Source organism: Gigantopelta aegis, chromosome 1, assembly GCF_016097555.1.
Source record: "Gigantopelta aegis isolate Gae_Host chromosome 1, Gae_host_genome, whole genome shotgun sequence".
Lineage (NCBI taxonomy): Eukaryota > Metazoa > Mollusca > Gastropoda > Neomphalida > Peltospiridae > Gigantopelta > Gigantopelta aegis.
The window spans coordinates 19,399,635-19,425,339 of NC_054699.1; the positions used below are offsets into that span (position 1 = coordinate 19,399,635).

Below are 25,705 nucleotides of genomic sequence, written 5' to 3' on the forward strand. Positions count from 1 at the left end.
CACATTGATTTATTAATCATCAGCTGTTGGATGTCAAACATTTGGTAATTCTGACATAATCTTAGAGAGGAAACCTGCTACATTTTCCCATTAGTAGCAAGGGGTCTTTTATATGCACCATCCCACAGACAGGATAGCACATACCACAGCCTTTGATATACCAGTCGTTGTACACTGTCTGGAGCGAGAAATAGCCCAATAGGGCCCACCGACGGAGATCGATTCTAGACATTGGACATGAAATGAACGCTTTCCCACTGGGCTACGTCCCACCTCAATAAAACCTTTAAGAGTCCACACTTAATCTCTAAAGACATCACATGCATTCAGTCTGTATGGCGTTGTCATGACATTAAAGTCTCACAATCTATTAAGAAAGAATTGTTTTATTTAACGACGCACTCAACACATTTTATTTACGGTTATATGGCATCATACATATGGTTAAAGACCACACAGATTTTGAGAGGAAACCCGCTGTCGCCACTACATGGGCTACTCTTCCGATTAGCAGCAAGGGATCTTTTATTTGCCCTTCCCACAGGCAGGATAGCACAAACCATGGCCTTTGTTGAACCAGTTATGGATCACTGGTCGGTGCAAGTGGTTTACACCTACCCATTGAGCCTTGCGGAGCACTCACTCAGGGTTTGGAGTCAGTATCTGGATTAAAAATCCCATGCCTCGACTGGGATCCAAACCCAGTACCTACCAGCCTGTAAACCGATGGCCTGCCACGATGCCACCGAGGCCGGTTAGAATCTGTTAAGAGACTTAAGTGTAGACTCTAAAAGTTTTATAAGCATTGGTTCATGAGGTTAAAGTGCCTTGGTGGACTCACTTGGTTTCTTCCCTGTCCCAGCCAGTGCCACATGACTGGTATATCAATAGCTGTGGTATGTGCTGTCCTGTATTGCGAAAATATATTTTAAAAATTCCTTGCTGCTAATGAAAAAAATGTAACTAGGTTTCCTCTGAAGACTGTTAGAATTAACAAATGTTTGACATCTAATATAGCCTATGATTAATTAATCAATGTGTTATATAGTGGTGTAATTTTTATGATTGAAGTTTTTCCCGTCCCAACCAATGCATCACGACTGGTACATCAATAGCTGTGGTAAATGCTGTCCTGTACGGGAAAAGTACATGTTAAAAAAAATCCTTACTCCAAATGGGGGAAAAAATGTAGCAGGTTTCCTCTAAAGACTATTAACAGTATCAAATGTTTGACATCTAACACAGCCGATGATTAATTAATCAGCATGCTCTGTAGTGGTGTCGTTAAACAAAACCAACTTCACTGTTTTATTCATGTCGGTTCTACTTTGCCGAGTCTGGAGAATCGCCTGAATGTAAACTCTTGTTACGATCTGCCAGTGGTAAAGCGCTTGTTTGATGTGCAGTCGGTCTGGGATCGATCCCCATCGGTGGGCCCATTGGGCTATTTCTCGTTCCAGCCTGTGCTCCACAATTGGGGCTTAATTCACACAGGTCTCTTAGGCTCTGCTAGACAACAAAGCATCCTCTTAGTAAATCGTTTAGCATTGCACTGCGAGATCGCAAAGTTGTGAGAGTTTAGTGAATTAGGCCCCAGGTGTAACAAAGGCCGTGGTATGTACTATCCTGTCTGTGGGATGGTGCATATGTAGCGGGTTTCTTTTCTAAAACTAGAAATTAACATATGTTTGACATCCAATAGCCAATGATTAATAAATCAATGTGCTCTAATGGTGTCATTAAACAAAATAAAATAAATGAAAGAAAGACATGTTTTATTTAACGACGCACTCAACACATTTTATTTACGATTATATGGAGTCAGACATAAGGTTAAGGACCACACAGATATTGAGAGAGGAAATCCGCTGTCGCCACTTCATGGGTTACTCTTTCTGATTAGCAGCAAGGGATCTTTTATATGCACCATCCCACAGACAGGGTAGTACATACCATGTCCTTTGATATACCAGTTGTGGTGCACTGGCTGGAAGGAGAAATAGCCCAATGGGCAGGGAATCACCTGAATGCTTGTTACGATCTGCTTTGTGTATAGTAGTTACAGGGTTTGAAATGTGATGATGGGTTGTTTTCCATGCTTTACAATGGGTGTAGTTGAAACGTGTGTGTGTGTGTGTGTGTGTACGATGAATCACATTTCCTGCTCATTGTGTTGCGATTGACACCAGGGTCTCAGAGGGTCAGCACATCAATCTCAGTGAGTGTGTAATATCAAATGTTATCTCCCATCTGACCCAACAACGAGGCAAGCACTTGGAAATACCCACAATCCCGGTTCTCCTGTTGTCTTGGCAAGGTGAAAGGGAGGGGATTGAGGGTCAAAGTACAGGAAATAACTTGACTGGTACAAGGTCACAGTGTGTGCTATGTATTATCTTCCTTGAAAAAAAAGAAGAAAAAAACCCCGAAACAACACATTCAGGATGACAGTGGTATAGAGTGCTTGTCTTAGGAGTGATGAGTCATAGGGTTGACCCCATACCCCTCGACAATCCCTTTCTGTTTTTGAATGGGGTTTTTTTTTTGGGGGGGGGGGGGGGGGGATTACTATTACATCATATAGCTGTCCTATCTCTATCTGTGAAAACGTGTGTATGCAAATTACCTTGTTCATTGATAAGATAAAAGTTAAAGTTTGGTTTGTTTAATGACACCACTAGAGCACATTGTTTCAGTGCATATCGAAGCTGTAGTACATATGTCCGTGAAACAAAAGAGTATAAAAATACCTTGTTACTTGATAAGTTAAAAGTTAAACCTTGTTTTGTTTTAACGACACATTGATTTAGTAATCATTAGCTATTGGATGTGTTGTCATTGTGACCTACAAGTATGAGAGGAAGCCTGCTACATTTTTTTCTATTAGCTTTAAGCGATGTTTTCATTTCCACTTATTTCCGTGCTTATATCCAATTAAGGTTCAAGCACGCTGTCCTGGGCACACACCTCGGCTATCTTGGCTGTCTGTCCAGGTCAGTGGGTTAGTTGTTAGTTGGTTAGTGAAAGAAAAGAGGGTGTAGTGGCCTTACACCTACCCATTGAGCCCTTAAGAACACGCTCTGGGTTGGAGTCAATACCGGGCTGCGAACCCTGTACCTACCAGCCTGTAATCTGATGTCTTAACCACTATGCCACCGAGGCCAGTCAGTGATGTTTTATGTGCACTTTCCCACAGACAGGAAAGCACATACCATAGCCTTTGATATATCAGTCAGTTTCCCACAGACAGGAAAGCACATACCATAGCCTTTGATATATCAGTCACTTTCCCACAGACAGGACAGCACATACCGTAGCCTTTGATATATCAGTCACTTTCCCACAGACAGGATAGCATATACCATAGCCTTTAATATATCAGTCATTGAGCACTGGATGGGAAAAGAAGGGGGAAAAAAACAGTCAGAAAATAAGTCCACAGAGTGGATTCGATCCTACAATGCAAGCACCTCAGACAGGTGCTTTACCGACTGAGCTAGATCCCACACCTTAATTGATAAGAATATTGACGTGACAACAACAACTGTGTCTCGACCATTGTCTAGAACGGGTATCTCGATTACCTGTGTTGAATAGACTGTTTCAGAACTGATCATATCATATCAGTGGATCGGGAGAGCTAGGGGTGGCCCGGTCTGTATCGTAATTAATATTTTACGCCTGACGGGACAGTCCACTGCATAGTTCTTTCTCAGAATGGGTGCATATTATTTATTTTTATTTTGTAGATGATGGGTAGTTTAAAAAAAAAAACAAGTTGCTGATTTATTCAATTTCAGTTTGGATTTTCAAAAAAAACTAAGGTTCATGCATGCTATATTATGGGCACACTTCTGAGATATATATATATATATATATATATATATATATATATATATATATATATATATATATATATATATATATATATACCCTTGTGTTTTTCGGTATCGTCAATATCATATATTAGGAATATTATTTTTATTCCTAATATATGATATTGACGATACCGAAATACACGAGGGTAATAATCTCTTTACCATATAAGCTCAAGCTTAATACAACGTGTTTTTGTAAACTGTACATGCAACTTCAATTCCAGTCCGCCATTACTAGATATTCAAATGACGTTTCATTAAACAAACTTTCCTTTCCTTTCTTGCCATAAAACTATACGTGTAATTTGTACTGTTATATTTCTGTGTCAGACCTTGGACTGATAACATATGTAGGACACCAGGAAAGACCCGTCAAAACACAATGATTTCACACTAAATAAATGAGCGTTTTTCGAGCAGAATAAAACTTCCTTTCAAATGTCACACGAACACTCCACTTTTTGAAGGGCAACATCAACAGTTATATACCCTTGCAGCATAAATTATCACTGAATTGTCAGAATTGAGGACAGGTCATTAATAATCATAATGGTTGGAGCAGGACCGATGATGTGTTTATTATGCCATGGACTACTCTTTTTTGATTTGCAACAAGGGATCATTTATATATAAACCAATGGTCCATTCCACAGACAGGATAGTACATACCACAATTAACCCTTATTAAGCCAGCTGTGGAGAACTTGCTGGAATGAGAAATATAGCCCTTTTTGGAAGGAGCAGTCTGTAAAAATAATTGGGGGGGGGGGGGGTCATTAATTGCTGCCCCTTTTTAGATCATGAAGAATCATTTAAGATATATATATATATATATAAACCATCGTTGCTGCTACAAAGTAAAGGATGGGCACATGTCACCCTGCCTCCACACCCCCACACACCCCTCCTGCCCCTCCTTCATACGCCAGTGTGAGGTGCGAGAGTGAGATCTCCCCTTAAAGGACAAGGTCTTCTCTTTCTTTTTTTAATAATCCTGTTAACCTCAAAAAGGCCTCTGATAATTTCTTTCTCTATTAGTTTTGTGAATAAATAGCTCATTGGTGTTATTGTGTCAATTTTTCCTCTCTTTTTTTTCTGTTTTTTTTTTTTCCTTTTTGACATGGACCAGGTGAAGTATGGAGGGTTAAAACATGGTAGTGCTCTTGAAGCTAATTGCTATCTAATGATTTTTTGCCCTGCTTTTAAAAGCCGTCAGGATATCTGATTACGATGGGCCATTCTCGGAAATGTCAGTCCGTTAATTATTTCAGTCTTCCACAGACAGGGAAGACAGACATAGATAGCTCTTCTGTCCCCGAACAGTGGCAGTTATTTTTATATTTTATACCAGGGGTGGATCCAGAGGTAGGGAAAGGGGTGGGGTGCACATTTCTTGCGTTAATCCCAGAACTTTGAACTGTATGAAAATGAGAGACGAGTTGTTTACATGCTAGTAAGCTTAACTAGTGGTTAAGAGAGATTTTCAAACCCAAAGATTGAATCAGTACAAATAATAATTGAAAACATAATGTTGAAATGTGGTTTAGAACAACCTAAGGTATCCATATACATGTAGGAGCGAGATGTAATCCGGCTCTAATAGTGAAAAATATGCTGTAATACTAGTATTTAAAAACTAGGGTCTGTCCCTTTTAAGTTAATGTTTATTGTGCAAAAACACCCAAATAAAGCTGGAACAGAATATGTAGTACGTTAGTGGTATCGTGGTTAAGCCATCAGACATAAAGCTGGAACAGAATATGTAGTACGTTAGTGGTATCGTGGTTACGCCATCAGACATAAAGCTGGAACAGAATATGTTGTACGTTAGTGGTATCGTGGTTAAGCCATCAGACATAAGGCTGGAAGAGAATATGTAGTACGTTAGTGGTATCGTGGTTACGCCATCAGACATAAGGCTGGTAGCTAGGTATTGGGTTCACAGCTTGGTACTGGCTCCTACCCAGAGCAAGTTTTATTATTAACCACTCAGTGGGTAGGTAAGTGACCACTACATCAACTTCTCTCTCACTAACCACTAACCTACTGTTCTGGGGCCTGATTCACAAAGCTGTCTTAGGCTGTAGTAGACAACAAAGCATCCTCTTTGTAAGTCTTTTAGCATTGCACTGCGAGATTGCAAAGTTACAAGAGTTTTGTGAATTAGGGTCCCTGGACAGACAGCCCAAATATAGCTGAGGTGTGTGCTTGAAGCTTAATTGGATATAAGTACGGAAATAAGTTGAAATAAAATGAATGAATGTAGTACATGAATATAATGTATTTATAGGGATTTTTTCAGGTGCAATATTAAAGAGAATAAATCATGTTTCGTGATGACTGTTGATATTTTGGCAGTGTAATTAGCCAATGTTGATAACCCAGCCGCATGCATTCAAACACTTATTCCTGACAAATTAAAGGGACATACTCTAGTTTTTAAACACTAAGGTATATGTTTTACTATTACAGCCGTTTTTGATAACTGAAATCATACTTTTCTTAGATTATATTGTTTAGATTATCCATTTCCTTATATTCGAAGTGTTTTTGGTCATCCTGGTGTTTTTAATATCACAAAATCATTTCTCATATTTTTAAACACGCATGTGCGTCTGGGAAGTAACAGTTATGGAGTCGAGTTTTAGTCTATTTTTAGAGAGTATTTCACCGTTTTAAAGTCACACACTCATGTTTCACTCAATTGTAACTTTATCAAAATATTGTTACAGGTTTGTAGATTAACTAAACTTAGTGTTACTTTTTTCGGGTTGAAACTAGGGTCTGTCCCGTTAATATTATAACTGTTATTTTTCTTATGTTACAGAATCGGCCTGATAACATGTTGCCTGACATTTCTAACATGTTGCCTGACATTTCTAACATGTTGCCTGACATTTCTAACATGTTGCCTGACATTTCTAACAATGTGGATGGTAACAGCCAGCCGTAATTTAATTTTCACCTGCTATTTTTATTCTTAATGACTTCATTGATTTATTTATTTTCATTAGTGAGATGAAGTGGCGAATTTACGAACCCTGTTTATGTCTCGCACGCGTGTAACTACATACATTTACAATGCTTAATTAACACCTGCGTTTAAGTTTAAGGAAAAAACAGGCTTCGTAAACTATGTCCATTATTTCTTGGTCGGTGGGTGTTTGTGCGTAAGATTGTCTGCAGTCAAAACCTGAACTAATGTTGGGATCTAACTGATTTTGGAGGTACAGTGAAACCTGTCAAAACCGGACCCTCTGTAAACCGGAATTGCCTCTGAACCGGACTTTTTTCGTGGCACCTTTCTGAATATATGTATGGAAGAGAACCTCTCTAAACTGGATACCTCTTGCAACCATACTTTTAGCTTGGTTCCGAGGGTGTCCAGTTTAGAGGAGTTTCCCTGTATGTATTGAATTTGACTTACTTTCATGCTTATATCCAGTTAAGGTTTAAGCACACTGCCCTGGGCACACACTTTGACTATCTGAAGTGCCTGGCCAGAACAGTGGATTAGTCTGTATAGGTGTTAGTGAGAGAGAAGTCAATGTAGTGTCCTTACACCACCCTACAAAGCTTTTGGTGGTAGCCGTTACTAGGATACGAACCCAATACCTACTGGTACCAGCCTTAAGTCTGAGGCCAGTTTTGGTGGTATAATGAGATGGTTGGGTTTTGTGAATTCCACTCAGATACTGTGTGCACCAAAATTCAGAACTGGCAAATGTATATATATATTTATTATCCACATAGTTCCAGATACTCAGTGGAATATAACCAGTATGATACATGTGTCATAATAATTTATGTAACATAAAATGATGTCATTTTGGGAAGGACGTCATAACGTAATGCGGCTTCTCCAGTCTTAGCTCTGTGTAATCGCTTACCAAACTGATGTCATTTCATTGTTTCCTTCTAGTTAGTTTGAAACATTTTGAAATGGTCCTTGTTATTCGTAAAAAATAAAATATTATGGATAATGTGGATAATAAAGAAATTATTACATTCGTGTGTGAAACTTACTGATTTTACGAAACTCGTGCCATGATTCATGTCAGGATGCTCTCACTCGGACAATTAATACAAGAATCCCGACACTTGTTTCGTAAAATCAGTACGACATACAAGCTCATGTAATAATCTCTATATATCCCTGTGTTTGCCATCTTTTCTAAGAGACCATCATAGATGTGATTATTCAGGGTACTTGTTATACAAGATGTTGTTTATGGCTGGTTTTCCTGCAAGTCGTCTACATGACACGGTTCACTGCCTGTATACTACTAGTGCCTGTGGACTAGTAGTTGTGCTGTGCAGTACATGGGTGGATTTACCGTAATGCTTTGTCTATCAGATATCCCACACATCTTGATAGATAACATGAAAGACTTAACACCTCTACACAAACACGGTCATGTCCTCCTTTGTCTGCAGTGCATCTGTGTCACTCGGGATCAACAGTAATTAAAACAATGTCACTTTATGACAAACTGTCAGGATTTTTGTTGTTGAATAATATAGCTTGTGTAAAAAACAATATACACTGCCCTTTTGGGTTTTTTAAAGAGTTTTAACAGAATTATGTGCTTCATTATTTGGCTGGTGAAATAGTGGATACTGTTGGCTATCTTACCCCTCTCATGTTTCTTTTGGCTTTTTTTTTTTATTAATTTTTATTTATTTATTATTATAACCCAGTTGGATTCATAGATCTTCTTACCTCTGTGTTGCTTTTTGATGATATTTTGATGTTTTACATATATAGTACCCTTGGGCAGAAACCCTGTCATAAATTGTATGTGCTTTGAAACAACATAGCAACTCTTGATAGGTCAGGTTAGGTCATAGGGTTTAACCGAGCTACTCTCGATATACTAAAGTCAAAACTTATACTAGCTCTACTACCCTTTACAGTTTAGACTGACCATTCAAAATTCGCGCCAAAATTCCTTCAAATCAAAACTGCGCACCTTTTCTCTTTGGCATATTAACTGCTCCATTCAAAATTCCATAGCATCACCACCCACCCCCGCCTGCTACCGATCCCGGTCGGTCCCTCCTCTCCCCCCCCCCTCCCCCCAACTTTCTGTCTTGGACGACAGAGCTTGCTCTGCAAGCACTTGCACCCACGACAAGCATGCCCTACAACAGCTTGCTCTGAATGTGCACGTTAAACCCTATGACATGACATGGCATAGGGTTTAAGATACACATTCAGAACCAGCTGTTGTAGTGCACGCCTGTCATGGGTGTAGGTATCCTATACGCTGGCTCCTTCATCCAGGACAACTCTTTGTAAGCATATTCTTTTTTTATATATATGGATAGATAAAATAATGTACACTAGTTGATATTACACAATTAACGTGTCCAGCTTAGCCGGGTTTTTTTTATCATTATTATACATTTCTTATGCCATTCATTCTAGTTGAACTGGACCAGTGATGCTGTTATTTTGAATGCCAGTTAGTGGGATCATAGATGATTCTTCTGTAATGGGCCATTATTAACCCATCCCTAACCCTGACTCTGCGTAGGGCCCTCTCATATTGTTAGGCACAGTTTTATGGTTTGTGTCATTTCAAAATGGCAGGTAACAACTTAATGGCAGGCAGGCAGCAGCGCAGAGTTATGAATAATATTGATCCTGTATGGGTTGTATGCATGCAGTTAAAATGGATGAAGTCCTATTGTGCCGGTTTATTTTAGTAAACATTTTTTATTGAAAATTGTTTTAGATTTTAAAGGTGAAAGATGTGACTTGTTGGTTATGAGACCAGTTGCTTGTGGAGCTATGGCTGGAAACTAAATTTAAGGTGCATGTAGCAAAAGACCCCCACCCCAAAAAAAAATCCCCCCAAAACAACAACAACAAAAAAAAAAAAACGCCACTGAAACAAAAAATCATGATATGGAGACACAATTGGAAAGCTCCTTGGAGAATGTTAATGGATTTGACTAAGTGACAGATATTTGTGGTAGTTGTGCAATAACAGCTGGTATCTATCTGGAGTTGCTGTTGGGGAGGATGTGAGGTCATTCACTGGGTGAGCCCATGGCACGGTTTCAGCCACGGAAAACAATTGACAGGATACAGAGGAACTAGGGGACCTGGTCTGTAGACTGGGAGGAAACTGGTCACAGAATAAGATATTGTAGCCATCTGTGTGACACAGAAATAGTGGGATATCCAGCATCTGGGTTCGCTTGTGGAATAACACTTTATTACGCTGGTAGAATAACACTTTATTGCACTGGGGGGAATAGCACTTTATTGTGCTGGTGGAATATATAACACTTTATTACGCTGGTGGAATAACACTTTATTAGGCGGTGGAATTAACACTTTATTACGCTGGCGGAATAACACTTTATTACGCTGGCGGATTAACACTTTATTACGCTGGCGGAATAACACTTTATTACGCTGGTGGAATAACACTTTATTACGTTGTACTAAAATAAATAGGAACATTTTACAGAATTATTATTTTTTTAAATCACACCCAGATATATATTTTCAGATAGATCCTGGTCTCATCCTTATAAAGATTTTATGAGCCTAGACACGGATCTTTAATGATGTCCACAAGGCATTCTGTTAGTATGGTGTCGTTGCCATGATGTTAAAAGTCTGAGACTATTGGAGTCTAGACACTGAAAGTTTTATAACCACCAGACCAGATTCTAGAGCATATATTTTGCTCCACACACACAAACACACACACATACACACACACACACACACACACACACACACACACACACACACACACACACACACACCATTTGCACACGCAAACACACAAACACACACCACTGTTTTAGGCCAGGTACGGCCCAGTTTTGTCTTACATAGCTACAAAGAACCAGTTCATTCTTTCAGTAATGGGACGTACATTTAGGTGTTTTTGTGCATGTCAATACCATACATTTGTTTGTACTCACCCAGACAGCAAGCGATACGTGTCTTTTGACAGCCCATTTCGTGGTGCATAGTTACAGGAACCAATTCATTCCGTCAACCATGGAACTGCATGGTGTTTAGTCTTGTGTGCCAGTAACACTGTTTTGTTTGTATACTTTGGCAGACACAGTAAGTCATGTTGGGCAGTACGTCTTTTGACTACTAGTTTTCGTAGTTTATTCTAGAGCTGTTCCAGAATTATTTAAAGGGGATGGGATGGGGTGTGGTGGGAGGCATTTTATAGAACCAGTATCCACCAAATAAAATTTTAGTTCAGCCATGTGTATGTTATGGGTAGCAGTGTGATTATAATTAATGTGCTCCCCCCCCCCCCCCACCCCCACCCCTCCAATATAATCAATTCTGTAACTGCTGGGGTGCATGGGAAGCATTTTATAGAACCATTATCCACCAAATTATTTTTTTAGTTCAGCCATGTGTATGTTTAAGGGAACGGAGTGAGATTATAATTAATGTACTTCCCTGGCCAACCCCCCCATATATTAACAATTCTGGAACTTCCCTTGATTTTAGACATGGACTCTGCCTAGAGACTTTAGTTTTGTGAATCAGTGAGACAGGTGTAACAGCACTCTGTACGGATCACCATGTGGTCTTTTTGACAACCCTTTGGAATGAATTTATGGAGCCTGTTTTTTTCTTAGACACAGGTGTGTAAGCATTGTGTTATGTAGTTCCATGTGTGTAAGTCAGAAACAGGTTTTGTAAATTTGGTACATTGTACATTAATGTATTTCAAATGGTTATGAAATTCAATTCATTGGATTTTGTTGGTTTTTCAAAGCCTAGTCTTACGTTTTGTATATATGTTCCCTGTTGTATCTCACATAGTTACAGAATTCGATTCATTGGGTTTTTGTGTGGGGTTTTGAAAGGCTAGAGACTTATTTTTTGTATAAATTTGGCATATTGTATCTCACATGGTTACGAAATTTGATTAAGTTTTTTGTGTGCTTTTTTTTTTTTTAAACATAGAGACTTATGTTTTCTATAAATTTGGTGTGCTGTATCTCACATGGTTACGAAATTCAGTTTACTCTTTTTTGTGTGTGTTTGTTTTCAAAGCCTAGAGACTTACGTTTTGTATAAATTTGGTGTGCTGTATCTCACATGGTTACGAAATTTGATTCACTGTTTTTTTGTGTGATTTTTTTTTTTTTTCAAAGCCTAGAGACTTATGTTTTCTATAAATTCAGCCTGTTGTATCTCACATGGTTACGAAATTCAGTTCACTGGGTGTTTTTTTGTATGTTTTTTTTTTCAAAGCAGGGACCGACATTTTGTATAAATTCACTCTGTTGTATTTCACATGGTAACGAAATGCGATTCACTGTTTTTTTGTGTGTATTTTTTTGCAAAACCTAGAGACTTACGTTTGTATTTTTGTGTGTCGTTTCAGATGTTGTAAACAGGAAGAAAGCCACAAACCCCGAGTACACAGCTAGATCGTAGACTGCTTGCTAGGGGAGACGATTCTACGCATTTGTTTTATTATTCTGCTTCACAAAACTGGAATTTTAAAAAATTCATCTCTGCTGGAACAAATCTGTGAGAAAAAAAACCCATTCTGCCATAATCCGAGACAAGGATTTTATTTTTGGAATATATTTCGTGCTTCATTTTTATTCCTTCCTTTGTGTATACAGTACAGTTCTTGTGAGGGGAAAAAAAATATCGACACACACCGGTTAAATATTACATTAATGGTGATTTTCACGTGTCTGCTTGACCCCGTTTCCAAAGCCGCCAAAACCACCGCCCCGCTGCGTGTTTCTATTTGTGCGTAACCACGACGACCGTCCTCGCGACCGACAGCCGGTTATGGCCATGGTGAACCAGATGATGAACCTGCAGCCCGCCCCGAACCCCAACGTGAAGGACTCACGATGGCTCACCCTCGAGGTGTGCCGCGAGTTCCAGCGCAGCAAGTGCACGCGCACAGAGAACGAGTGCAAGTTCGCGCACCCCCCGCCCCACGTCGAGGTCCAGAATGGGAGGGTGATTGCTTGCTTCGACTCCATCAAGGTAAGTCGAAGATGTTTTATTTTATTTTATTTTATTATTATTTTTATTGTTGTTGTTGTTGTTGTTCCTTACACAAATCTGAAATCAAAGCATTCACCTCATGTGCAGTCGGTTTGGGATCGATTTCTATCTATTGGGCTATTTCTCATTCCAGCCAGTGCACCATGACTGGTATATCAAAGGCTGTGTACTGTGTCTATGGGATGGTGCATATAAAAGATTCCTTGCTACTAATAGAAAAATATAGCCATCCCATAGACAGGATAGCAGATACCACAATCTTTAATATACCAGTTGTGATGCAGTGGCTGAAACGAGAAATAGGCCCATTGACAGGGATCGATCCTAGACCGACCACACATCAAGCGAGCGCTTTACCGCTGAACTGCATCCTGTTCCATTTTAAAAGGAATGCACATACTCACGTGTCGCTGAGTCGGACTAGTGAAGTCTTCCACTTTGTTATGTACAGCAGGTCTGCTGTAACATCAGCCAAATGCCGACAGGTTCTTCCTAGTACAACACCGCTGTGTCTGGCATTGAGTAATGCAGGCCGGCATATCCCGCATATCCCGCATTAATTTTCAGGCCATCCCTGAAAACAATCCTTGTTTTTTCTGTTGCATGATGAAACGGAGAAGAGAGAAAAGAAGCAGAATAATTTAGTTTGTTAACCCCTAGCTGGCCACCCTAGCAGAATTCCCAAACTGCTTTCCTTAATTTTAATTTCTTGCTTCCGTGAATTTTGTGACTTAGCCCGTCCTAGTAATAGTTGCTGATTAAACAATGTGCTTAGGGATTTATCCAGGTGTTTTGCGGGTCCAAACATAAGCCCCTTCCCAAAAGAAAGTGGCACTGAAAATTCACAATTTCTATACTAAAAATTCCTAATTACTATACTTGACTTGACTTGAACTTTTTAAACATGCATCTATACCACTAAAGTTTCAGGCCTGTCCATCCCAGGCTCTGTCGCTGGATAGCCAGGGACTTGACTCGGGACAGATTTTCTATGCTAAAAATTCCCAATATATATATATATTTAATTATGTCTGTTCTAATCAATTATTTTAATACTGGTGTGCTGCATCATTCAGTGGCCTGAAAACATATCTCCTAAGTATGATTTACAAGCACTAATTTCCCCCATCCCATTAAAGATGGGACCCTGGTGAATTATTCTAGATAACTCCCTGGTGCTGGGGTGTTATTAAACATGCAATGAATGAATGAATGAATGAATGAATGAATGAACAAATGAACAAACAAACGAACGAACAAATGAATGTTTAACGACACACCAGCACAAAAAAATCGGCTATTAGGTGTCAAACTATGGTAAATACAACAATAATATTAAACATGCATTCATTTTTATCTTTAATTGCTTGTAACACGAAAACTTAGGTATCATATATGCATTACACAAAATATCATTGGTATATAGGAGTAGGCTGAAGTGTGGGGGGGGGGGGGGGGGGGGGTGTGTGTGTGTGTGTGTGCGATGAACACTACCACTTTCCTCTACCTTCCCACTGAGACTAATTTAACAATTGCTTACATTACAATATTAGGTTATTCATATAGGTATCCAGGGAAAATGTAGACAAAATGGTTTACTAGTTTCATATTTGAAGGTCCACCCACCTACCCAACAACCCCAACAACCCCAACAACCTGACCACCACCACTACCACCAGGTCTAGACCCTACAAGCCATTTCTAATATGATAGAACACATTTTAATTATTTTTTGTCTTGAAAGGCGTAAATACCTATTTATAGACCTAATGGTACACGGAATACAGGTCAAAATGGTGTGCTCGGTTTTTTATTTTATTTACAAGCAGTGTGGATCTGAAATTTTGCTTTTTATTTCTAGCACATTTTACTCTATTTGCACTGGTGTTTTTATCAGAACTTCTGTTATATCTTTGATTAATGAACACCACAATTTAACAAACTTCAAAAAAAGAAGTTAAATTGCATCAGGTTAATGTCCATGAATGGCATCATAATACATCTTGTGCCCCCCCCCCCCCCCCACCCCGTTAAATCCAGAATCCATTGGCTAAAACATTCCTAAATTTTATACCAAGCCATTCATTCCCATTCCATATGGCCCCTGCCAGTGTCACTGTCTGTTCTTTGTTTTTACACTCTGGATTGCCCGTCTGAATATAATATGACAAGTGTCTGCTTCAGACACACACACACACACAAAAAATACACCGAAATGATATAATTAAGATGCTAGGCAGCCCCATTTGTATTCATGCATTAGCATTTATATTGAAAATAAAAACTTTCTGATCGATGATGGCGAGATCTGGCCAGGATGAGAATGTTGTGTGTCCGCTATGGACGAGGCGTAAAATGAAAGAATTGGATGACCCACGCTAATTATTTGATTCGACAGCAGATCTGCCATTGCTTCTGCTTCGTTTGTTGTGCATTTCCTGCAATCACGGAGAGGTGTCTGGCCGCGGCGACCAGCATCACCGACGGTGCATGACTTGTTTTTATATAATCGGAAGTAATTTGTAGTCGGTGTTCAGTCAGCTGGTATATTGGTAGTCTGGTGTATCGAAGGCTGTCTGGGATATCAAAGGCTGTCTGATGTATCAAAGGTTGTCTGGTGTATCAACGGCTGTGATAGTGTCTGGTGTATTGAAGGCTGTCTGGTATACTGAAGACTGTCTGGTGTATTGAAGGCTGTCTGGTGTATCAAAGTATATCTGGTGTACCGAAGGCTGTCTGGTGTATCGAAGGCTGTCTGGTGTATCGAAGGCTGTCTGGTGTATCGAACGATGTCTGGTGTATCGAAGGCTGTCTGGTGTATCGAAGGCTGTCTGGTGTATCAAAGGCTGTGATAGTGTCTGGTGTATTGAAGGCTGTCTGGTGTATTGAAGGCTGTCTGGTGTATCGAAGGATGTCTGGTGTATTGAGGCTGTCTGGTATACCGAAGACTGTCTGGTGTATTGAAGGCTGTCTGGTGTATCAAAGTATATCGGTGTACCGAAGGCTGTCTGGTGTATCGAAGGCTGTCTGGTGTATCGAAAGCTGTCTGGTGTATCGAAGGCTGTCTGGTGTATCAAAGGCTGTGATAGTGTCTGGTGTATCGAAGGCTGTCTGGTGTATCGAAGGCTGTCTGGTGTATTGAGGCTGTCTGGTATACCGAAGACTCTGGTGTATTGAAGGCTGTCTGGTGTATCAAAGTATATCTGGTGTACCGAAGGCTGTCTGGTGTATCGAAGGCTGTCTGGTGTATCGAAGGCTGTCTGGTGTATCGAAAGCTGTCTGGTGTATGAAAGGCTGTTACTGTGTTAGTTCTAAGACTCGAATTACCAAATGTTTGACATCCAATAGTCTGCTCTAGTGGTGTCATTAAAAAAATACACTAACTATCCCATAGACAGATAATATATTAGCAACAGGAATGAGATTGTAGACCATGGCTATACTGTCTATCATGCTGTAAGGGGGGGGGGGGGGTGAGTGGGATGACATTAGCTGTACTGTCTGTCATACTAGAAGTAGTTTGTGGTGGTAAGGGTGGGGGGGGAGGGGGTGACATGCCGTGGTTGCCTGGGAGAATGTTGGTCGGTGTGGAATCAGTGCTGAGCACTTGTTTACAGTGTGCGGCGTGTACAAACAGGGCACAGGAAGACACACAGACAGACGTGCGGGCGGGCAGGCCGACCGGTGTGACCGCCGAATGCACTTTCTGATGCACATTGACAAACAGATGAGAATCACTTACAAACACCGACGCGGCTATATTACCCAGCCACTATCTGCTGTCACACCAATGTGTTTGCACTTTTCAAGTGACTTCTTTTTTTTTCTTTTTCTTTTTCCTTTTTTTTCTTTTTTTTTTAATTTCTTTCTTTTTCTTTCTTTTTTTTCCTTTCTTTTTTTTGTTTGTTCCCAAGACAAGTTTTCTTTAGATTATGTCTAGGATTTCTCAACAGATATGATACAGTGACCTTGGCAATGTTTAGACCTTATCAGTGCTTAAATTTTGAAAAAGCCAAACCCATCCTATTGACTAACCTTAATTCATTTATATGGCCTGGCTGGCTGACTTCAGTTCATTCATAAAAATATGGGTGGGACGTAGCCCAGTGGTAAAACACTTGCCTGGTGCACAGTCAGTCTAGAATCGATCCTTGTCATGGGCTCTTTTATTGTTCCAGCCAGTGCAGCACGACTGGTATATCAAAGGTCGTGGTATGTGCTGTTCTATCTGTGGGATAGTTCATATTAAAGATCCCTTGCTACCACTAGAAAAATGTAGCAGGATTCTTCTCTAAGGCTATAATGTAAAAATTTCAAAATGTTTGGCGTCCAATAGCTAATGATTAATAAATCAATTTGCTCTAGTGGTGTCGTTAAACAAAACAAACTTTTAACTTTTTCTAAAAAAATATAGAAAAAGTTGTATTACTTAAAAATTGGCTGCATAAATTTAATGCATAAATTAAAAAAAAATGGGGTCTTAAAATTTTCAGACCCCTGGCCTATCAGGTCTCTGATAATTGTGAGAATGAAAGTTTCATTCACACGATGCTTGCACAAATCTAGTTTTGCATAACCATAACATATCATTGAGATAGTCATGATGGGTCATGCAAAAATTAAATGTTTTACCTGAATTAGTTTTTTACGTAACCCATAAATAGTTCACGCATATTTTCAGTTCCCAGAGGCCTCTCAAAATGACATCAGCATTCTGAATTCTGCCAGTAAATTTTGTACAGCTGTACATTCCCCTGGTTAGACAGACAAGTAGAGCAATGACATTCTTGCACTGTCAAAATACATGTTTCAAAACCAATGTGTGTACTAGGTGTTTATCAGAGTTATCCCCAAGGGCATTTGTGAGTTTTAGGGCGTGCCGTTTTACACAGAGTACATTGCACTGCCATAATAATATATCATGTCACTTTAAATAGTTTTCTTCCTTGCAGATATAATAGGGCTGGGTTTACGAAGTCTGTTTTTGTTAAATGCAGGCATTCAAGCATTGTAAATACGTCTAGTTGTGCGTGTGTAGGACAGGAACAGGTTTTAAATTCAGCCCATAGAGTACAATTAGCAAGACATTCCCACCATGTTTAAAATATAAAAATCTATTAAGTTATACATTATAAAGCAAATTTACCAGACAAATGTACCAGTATCACCACGTTTTATATTGTATTAAAATTAGACATTATATAAAGCAAATTTACCAGACAAATGTACCAGTAACACCATGTTTTATATTGTATTAAAATTGTAATTATAAAGCAAATTTACCAGACAAATATACCAGTATCACCATGTTTTATATTGTATTAAAATTAGACATTATATAAAGGAAATTCACCAGACAAATGTACCAGTATCACCATGTTTTATATTGTATTAAAATTGTAATTATAAAGCAAATTTACCAGACAAATATACCAGTATCACCATGTTTTATATTGTATTAAAATTAGACATTATATAAAGGAAATTCACCAGACAAATGTACCAGTATCACCATGTTTTATATTGTATTAAAATTGTAATTATAAAGCAAATTTACCAGACAAATATACCAGTATCACCACGTTTTATATTGTATTAAAATTGTAATTATAAAGCAAATTTACCAGACAAATGTACCAGTATCACCACGTTTTATATTGTATTAAAATTAGACATTATATAAAGGAAATTCACCAGACAAATGTACCAGTAACACCATGTTTTATATTGTATTAAAATTAGACATTGTATAAGGCAAATTTACCAGACAAATGTGAAAAAGACATTAAATTGATTCATTTTTTTTGGCAACCCTCATCCATACCAAAAATATGTTATAAGAACCAAAAATGAGATACCCTCATCCATACCAAAAATACATTATAAGAACAAAAAATTCGATATTTTGATATTTTAGTTCCAATGATATACAGTAAATTCTTGACCAATATTTTCTCAAAGGACTGTTTTATTTTAGTTTTTTTGTTTTTCCTATTCTTTTCAAAAAAGGTTTTCCTCTTTCCTTGACCTTAAAAAACCAGCACAGTGAAATGTCACGGTGTCTTTCGGGGTAAATAGGGCAACCAGGGTCAACATGTTTCCAAGGAACTTGCAAACCAGTTAATTGGTTCCTCCTTCAGAAGAAATTGAAGTAGGGAGCTGTGAAAATAATGAAGTGCCAAAAAAAAAGGAGGAAAAAAAAAGAAGAAGATGGCCTCGTTGAAGTAGAGCAGATGGCAAGGAGGCATCGGACCCCCAACACATGCAGATGTTTACAATGGCTTCTGTCTAGACAGACCTTGGCAGATTATGCCGTATTAAATGACATAATTGTCTGCAGCTGTCGGACAAATAAAAATATGCATCAGTGCTGTCAGTTTTTTGGTGGGGAGGGGGCTTTTGGGAGTTAAATTTGAAAACAAATCTGCTGGGTTTTCTCCTTCATGTTTTTTTTTTTTTTTTTGGTTTTTAAGAGGAATTTCGTTCTGTTTTACTTATGATTATGTTTAAACAATATTTTTTAGCTTTTGCTAACTGTGTTACCCTCACTAAATAAAGAATTTATTATTATTATTATTATTATATATTATTCCCAATTATAATGCTGGTTGGGGATTGGCAAACAGGCAAAATGCCTATATCAAGGCCTGTCCCTTTTGATTATGTCACTAGGTTGATTATGTCACTGTTTTATTTTTGGCGAGGGGTATGGGTAGGAGGTTGATTATATGTCACAGTAATAATGTTAGTAAAAAGTTGAGATGTTTTTTTTGTTTTTTCTAAACTTCAAGAAAACATTTTTAAAAATCATAAATATACAGGTGCTGGTGTAGAAAATTATGCAGGGTAGTGTCTACACTGGCGAGCCAAGTTTTTTTGAAGGGTTTGATATAATGCTCCCTGAAAAATATGTTTAATAAAAGAGAATTTGTTTTGGTGCAAACCCAGTACCCACCAGCCATATTAACACATTAAAATAAAACTTAAGTTTGCACGGCAGCCAGTTCTGGGGTGCGAACCCAGTATCCACCAGCCATATAAACATATTAAAATAAAACTTATATTTGCATGGCAGCCAGTTCTGGGGTGCGAACCCAATACCTACCAGCCTTTAAGACCCATGCCTTCACCACTGCAACCTACACAGACGGACACACCAAGACCGGTCTGATTGATACTAAATTGCCAGGTGTTTGTTTAAGACACACTGTTGATAACACCTGTCCTGGTGCATCAAAACTGGTTCTGTGGGCCAGTAACTTTATCTCTATCAACACAGCAATGAACACAGCACGAAAAAACGTGAAAAACGCCACAGGACCAGTACTTGGTAGTGCTGTATATGGCGGACTCGTTTCCATTCTTTTGTTGTTCCTACGTGAATAATCAGGCTGGTTTCTTTTGTGAGACTTCCATTGAAACCCACGGCTCCCCAGGTCTATGCAAATGTTGAACATGTAGACAATGTAGTCAAGAGTGAACAACCGATATATATATACAGGACAAACACAGACAAGCCTTACAGATGTAATTATATCTAGACCTGTTTTAGTATTGATTTGAGGGGTGGGGGTGGTAGGTGTGTGGGCAGGGTGGGTGGGGGTCTTTTAATATCCAATATATATATATACACGAGTGTAGGAAGGTGCCAAAAAGTCAGGGGCACACTTTTACACTATTATAAAGCAAATATAAAGCAAAATATCTGAAACGTGGTGGGGGAGATATAGTCTCAATATCTACAGTATTGTTAAGAGTTGTAATTACATCGAAGACCTTTTTTTAATATCCAACATTTATAGCATTTTAACATTAAAACTTGTTCCAGAATTGATTGGAGTAAGGGGAGGTAGGAGTGTGGAGGTCTTTTAATATATAACATGGAAATATATAAAAACCTGTTTTAATATCCAACATTTATAAAGTCGTTTTAATGTACCGTATTTGACCGGAAATAAGCCCAGGGGGCCAAGACAACTCATTGTGAGCTTGGCATGGGGTGGGCTTATTCCCAGACAAGGGGCCAGTTTTGTTGAAATTTTTTTTAATAATAATAATTAAAATAAATAACAATATTTAAATGAACTAGCAAAAAAACAAAAAACGTTCAGTAGCACATCTATTAATTAGTGTTCCATTTGTTATTAATAAATAATAATTGTTTATTAATTAAATTGGTTTTTTTTTTACTAGTATCTAATTATCAGAAACACACCTTCTATGTTACAATTACTTACCAGTGCTGTTTATTTACATCCAAAATTTAATGCTGAGAAGACTTAAAACAACAGCAATTAACAACAAACTCAATAGCCTATACACACGTTTCTGACACGGGCAGCTAGCTTACACTGCAAAGAATTGTCAATCTAAGGTCATTGTTCTTAGCCAATCAGAATACAGTATTTGCTTAATTAGCATTAACTGCGGACCCAGTGTGGTGGTAAAAATAGACACTGGTTTTTAGTTCATACTTGGCTTGGATACTTCAGAGAAATACTGCAGGCATGAAATTGAAAACAATGTTACACACTGTTATTGTTAGACTGCTAAATCTCACTGGTGGTAAAATATTGTGTTACATTTGTGTTTAATTATCTGCAGGAGGTATGACCTTTTAAATGAACTTTGAGCAAACTTGCAATTTCATGTTATTTATAAGGTGACGAAGTTGGGGGTGGGCTTATTTACGAATGAGGGCCTAATTTCTTAAATGCTATCAAAACGGAGGTGGGCTTATTCAAAGACATGGGCTTATTTCCGGTCAAATACGGTATTATAAACCTGTTGCAGAATTGATTGTGGGGGAGAGGTAGGGTTTTGGAGGTCTTTTAATATACTCTTCAAAAAAAGAAACGCAAAAGGGTACAAATGGGTTATAACTCCGATTTTATGTTTCCTACCGGTTCATGCTTTGTGAATATAAGGTCATTGCATGTCCCAAACACATTCCCACGGTTACATTCGATAAAACGCAGCTACTGTACAATAAAGTTCCAAAATGTGAATATTCGCAAAAACGCAGCCATGTCTCCACTGCACGTGCGTTGTCTGCACATGCAATATGAACACCGACAGTATAAAAGTGCAGGGTGTTCGCTTGCCTGGCCTCTGTATCTGGCCGACAGTTGACAATCCAGGACATGCCACGTCTCAGTGAACCGCAGAGAAACAATGCCATCGGCCGACTAGACGCAGGCGAATCCAGAACGGCCGTTGCCAGGGCATTCCATGTGTCCCCAAGCACCATCTCCAGACTGTGGGACCGTTACCAGCAACATGGATCAACACGTGACCTCCCTAGATCCGGTCGACCACGGGTCACTACCCCCGGGCAGGACCGCTACATCCGGGTACGCCACCTTCGGGAACGATTGACTACTGCCACCTCCACAGCTGCAGCAATACCAGGTTTGCGCAGGATATCCGACCAGACCGTACGGAACCGCCTACGTGAGGTAGGAATTCGTGCCAGACGTCCAGTTCGAGGTGTCATCTTAACACCACAACACTGTCGACTCCGACTGCAGTGGTGCCAGATTCATCGACAATGGCCTCAACTGCGATGGAGACAGGTGTGGTTCAGTGACAAGTCCCGATTTCTGCTCCGACGTCATGATGGAAGATGTCGCGTGTACAGGCGTTGTGGTGAACGTTATGCGGCAAACTGCGTGCAGGAAGTGGACAGATTCGGCGGGGGTAGTGTCATGGTGTGGGCAGCCATCTCACACACTGGCAGAACTGACCTGGTCCATGTGCAGGGCAACCTGAATGCACAGGGCTACATTGACCAGATCCTCTGGCCACACATCGTTCCAGTTATGGCCAACGCCAACGCAGTGTTCCAACATGACAACGCCAGGCCTCACACAGCACGTCTCACAACGGCTTTCTTACAGAACAACAACATTAATGTCCTTCCTTGGCCATCGATATCTCCGGATTTGAACCCAATTGAGCATCTATGGGACGAGTTGGACCGACAGCGACAACCACAGCCCCAGACCCTGCCCGAGCTGGCAGCAGCCTTGCAGGCCGAGTGGGCCACCATCCCCCGGGACGTCATCCGTACTCTGGTTGCTTCAATGGGCAGGCGGTGCCAGGCAGTTGTCAACACACGCGGAGGCCACACCCGGTATTGACTCCAGATGACCTTGACCTTGGTGGTGTGTCCTATCACTTACTCACAATGGACTAGAGTGAATTGTGAACAATCCTGCAACATTTGGTAATTATCGGACTCACCATTCAGTAATTAAATCAATTCTCCAAATGTTACGACAATGTGGTTTTGCGTTTCTTCTTTTGAAGAGTATATATAGATCTAACATCTACAGTTGTTAGAGTTGGAATTTTATCAAGAGCTGTTCCAAGATTGATTGTATGGGAGATGTGTGTGTGGGGGGGGGGGGGGGTGGAGTTGGGGAGGAGGTGAGGTCTTTTCATATGTAGTATCTGCAGTCTTTTAGAGTTGTAATTATGAATGAATGAATGTTTAACAACACTCCAGCACCAAAAACAGTTGTAATTATATCTAGACATGTTTCACAACTGATTTAATGGGAGGGGGGAGTCTTTTATTATCCAATATCTGCAGAATCTTTTACAGTTGTAATTATATTAAAACTCATTCCTGAATTGATTGGGGGGGGGGGGGGGGGGGGGGGGGGTGAGAGGGTATGGATGTCTTTTAATATCCAGCATCTATAGAATCGTATAATTTATCTTTTTCTATATTTCTTATTTGTCTTCTTTTTTTTATTTTAGATATTTCCCGTAAACTTAGTGTTTCGTATTTGTCAAACTTTTCATTCCAATTTTCATCGATTCTTTAAAGTTTCTATTTGTGACACGCAGGCAAGAAACAGCTGCTCTGAAAGGAAAGCACACATTATTTTCCAGTAATCTGCTAATGCATTCAGCCATTGTAGGAATTTTGATGGAATTGTTTTTCCTTTTCATTTGTGCTGATTAAAATTGGCTACATTCTTCTTGAAAGCCTACATAATACACACAACATGCAATTTATGATTCCTCACTCCCCTCGAGTGTTAGTATTAACGGATAGTGAGCTGGCATCGTTAATGTGATATTAATATGTTGCTAGATTGTCAATATTCGATCACGCCATCGTGCGAACATGAGCGCCATCTGTTACTGGAATATATAGCATGTTTGCTATTAAATTGGAATTACTGTTACAAAAGTGTGCATCTGTTGTATGCTCGTCGTATGCCAACTATGCAGAAATAATGCTGGCAACAACATCCGTGCTATGAATGATACTTGCGGAATTTCACTTCTTCAGAATTAGCAATAATTTTATCGCACGAGTTATTTATTTAAAAAAAAAATTGGATTGTGAAAGAAACAAAATACATGAACAAGAACAACGACATAACAATTTATGTTGCTACGTTATCAGCAATAGGATATTGTCTAATTTGTACTGACTGCAGTTTTTTTTTAATGGACTTGCAGCTTTAAAAAAATGTATTCTGTAGCATTTTTGTACAATCTCTTTTTAATATATGTTACTTGTTTCATAAATTCTGAGCCACACGTACACAATATATTACCATACAAGATATTTGCTTAGAAATAATCAATAGTATTAAAAACGTGAAATCTGAAAAGAGATGTCTTTGATGGGTTTTGTAAGACTGCCATCAATTATTCGTGTTATTTTAGTGTAAGCAGGAGCCCTGTCTGTAATATTACTGGACTGACGTAATCCGATATTTGCCATTGTCCCTGCCGCCACTGGATTTAAACCCATAACCAACAGCACCTGCTAGTCACAGAGATGGAGGAAAAAACCAGCCTCTCGAGGGTTGCCTGGCACCAAATCATTTCCCATTTGTGAATAATGTTGAGAAAAAACATTTTCCTCTCTAATAGAATGGATATTAGCACTGAAACACACCTAGCACCAAATCATTTCCCATTTATGATAATGTTAAGATTTGTTGGATTTTTTTCCCACTAATAGAATTGATATATTAGCACTGAATCACGCCTGCACCAAATCATTTCCCATTTGTGATAATGTTAAGATTTGTCGTTTTTTTTCTCTCTCTAATAGAATGAATATATTAGCACTGAATCAACCTGTCCAGGTGATACAATATATAAAAACGAAGATTTCTTGTATAAAGATTTAATCTGCTTGCAGGAAAATGGAGTGTCACATGACATATAAAATGAATTTCTAATAAAGCTGATGTAAGCAGCGGTGTGCAGGTTTGTGCCTGAGGCAGTACATATGTTAAAAAGGAGTGTTACATAATCTGCTTGCGTAGACATAGGATGTAATGTAGCAGTAAAATGATTTAAAGAATGATGTTTCTAATTAACCCCTGTTTTTGCAGAGGATAAAATTGCACTTTCTGTGATTTACATGTAATTTAAGTATATGATCTTGTACACAGCATTACTAGGGTTAAAAGCTCTGTCATTCGTGAATTAAAGTTTAATTTAGAGAATATATTTCATTATTAATTCACACAAAAAAAATGTATTTTAAAATTATACACTCTTTATACGACCATTTTTAATGTTTAGCCAACTGAAACAAATTTGGCCACAAACTTGCATGTAACAGCTTGAGCCATATTTATTATTATTGTCTTCTATGGGATTTGATTTGGTGGTAGACACCCATAAAGAATTGACGATGATCCTCAAACTTTTATGTAGCAACTTAAATTGAGCCATGTATATGTTATTATTATTATTGTCTTCTTTGGGGTTCCTTTTGGTGATAGACACCAACAAACATTTGGCGGTG

The 25,705-nt window shown here is 38.9% G+C and overlaps 1 protein-coding gene across 12 annotated transcripts in view; it reads left to right on the forward strand.

Annotated features, from left to right (window-relative positions):
* The window catches only part of LOC121371608 (muscleblind-like protein 1), a 334,396-nt gene that overhangs the window by 227,474 nt on the left and 81,217 nt on the right, over window positions 1-25,705 (forward strand). For all 12 annotated transcript variants that reach the window (XM_041497644.1, XM_041497627.1, XM_041497685.1 and 9 more), the window contains one exon: window positions 12,269-12,894. In XM_041497644.1, the coding sequence (XP_041353578.1) occupies window positions 12,691-12,894 (204 nt within the window). In that variant the 5' untranslated portion in view covers window positions 12,269-12,690. The remainder of the gene's footprint in view (window positions 1-12,268; window positions 12,895-25,705) is intronic.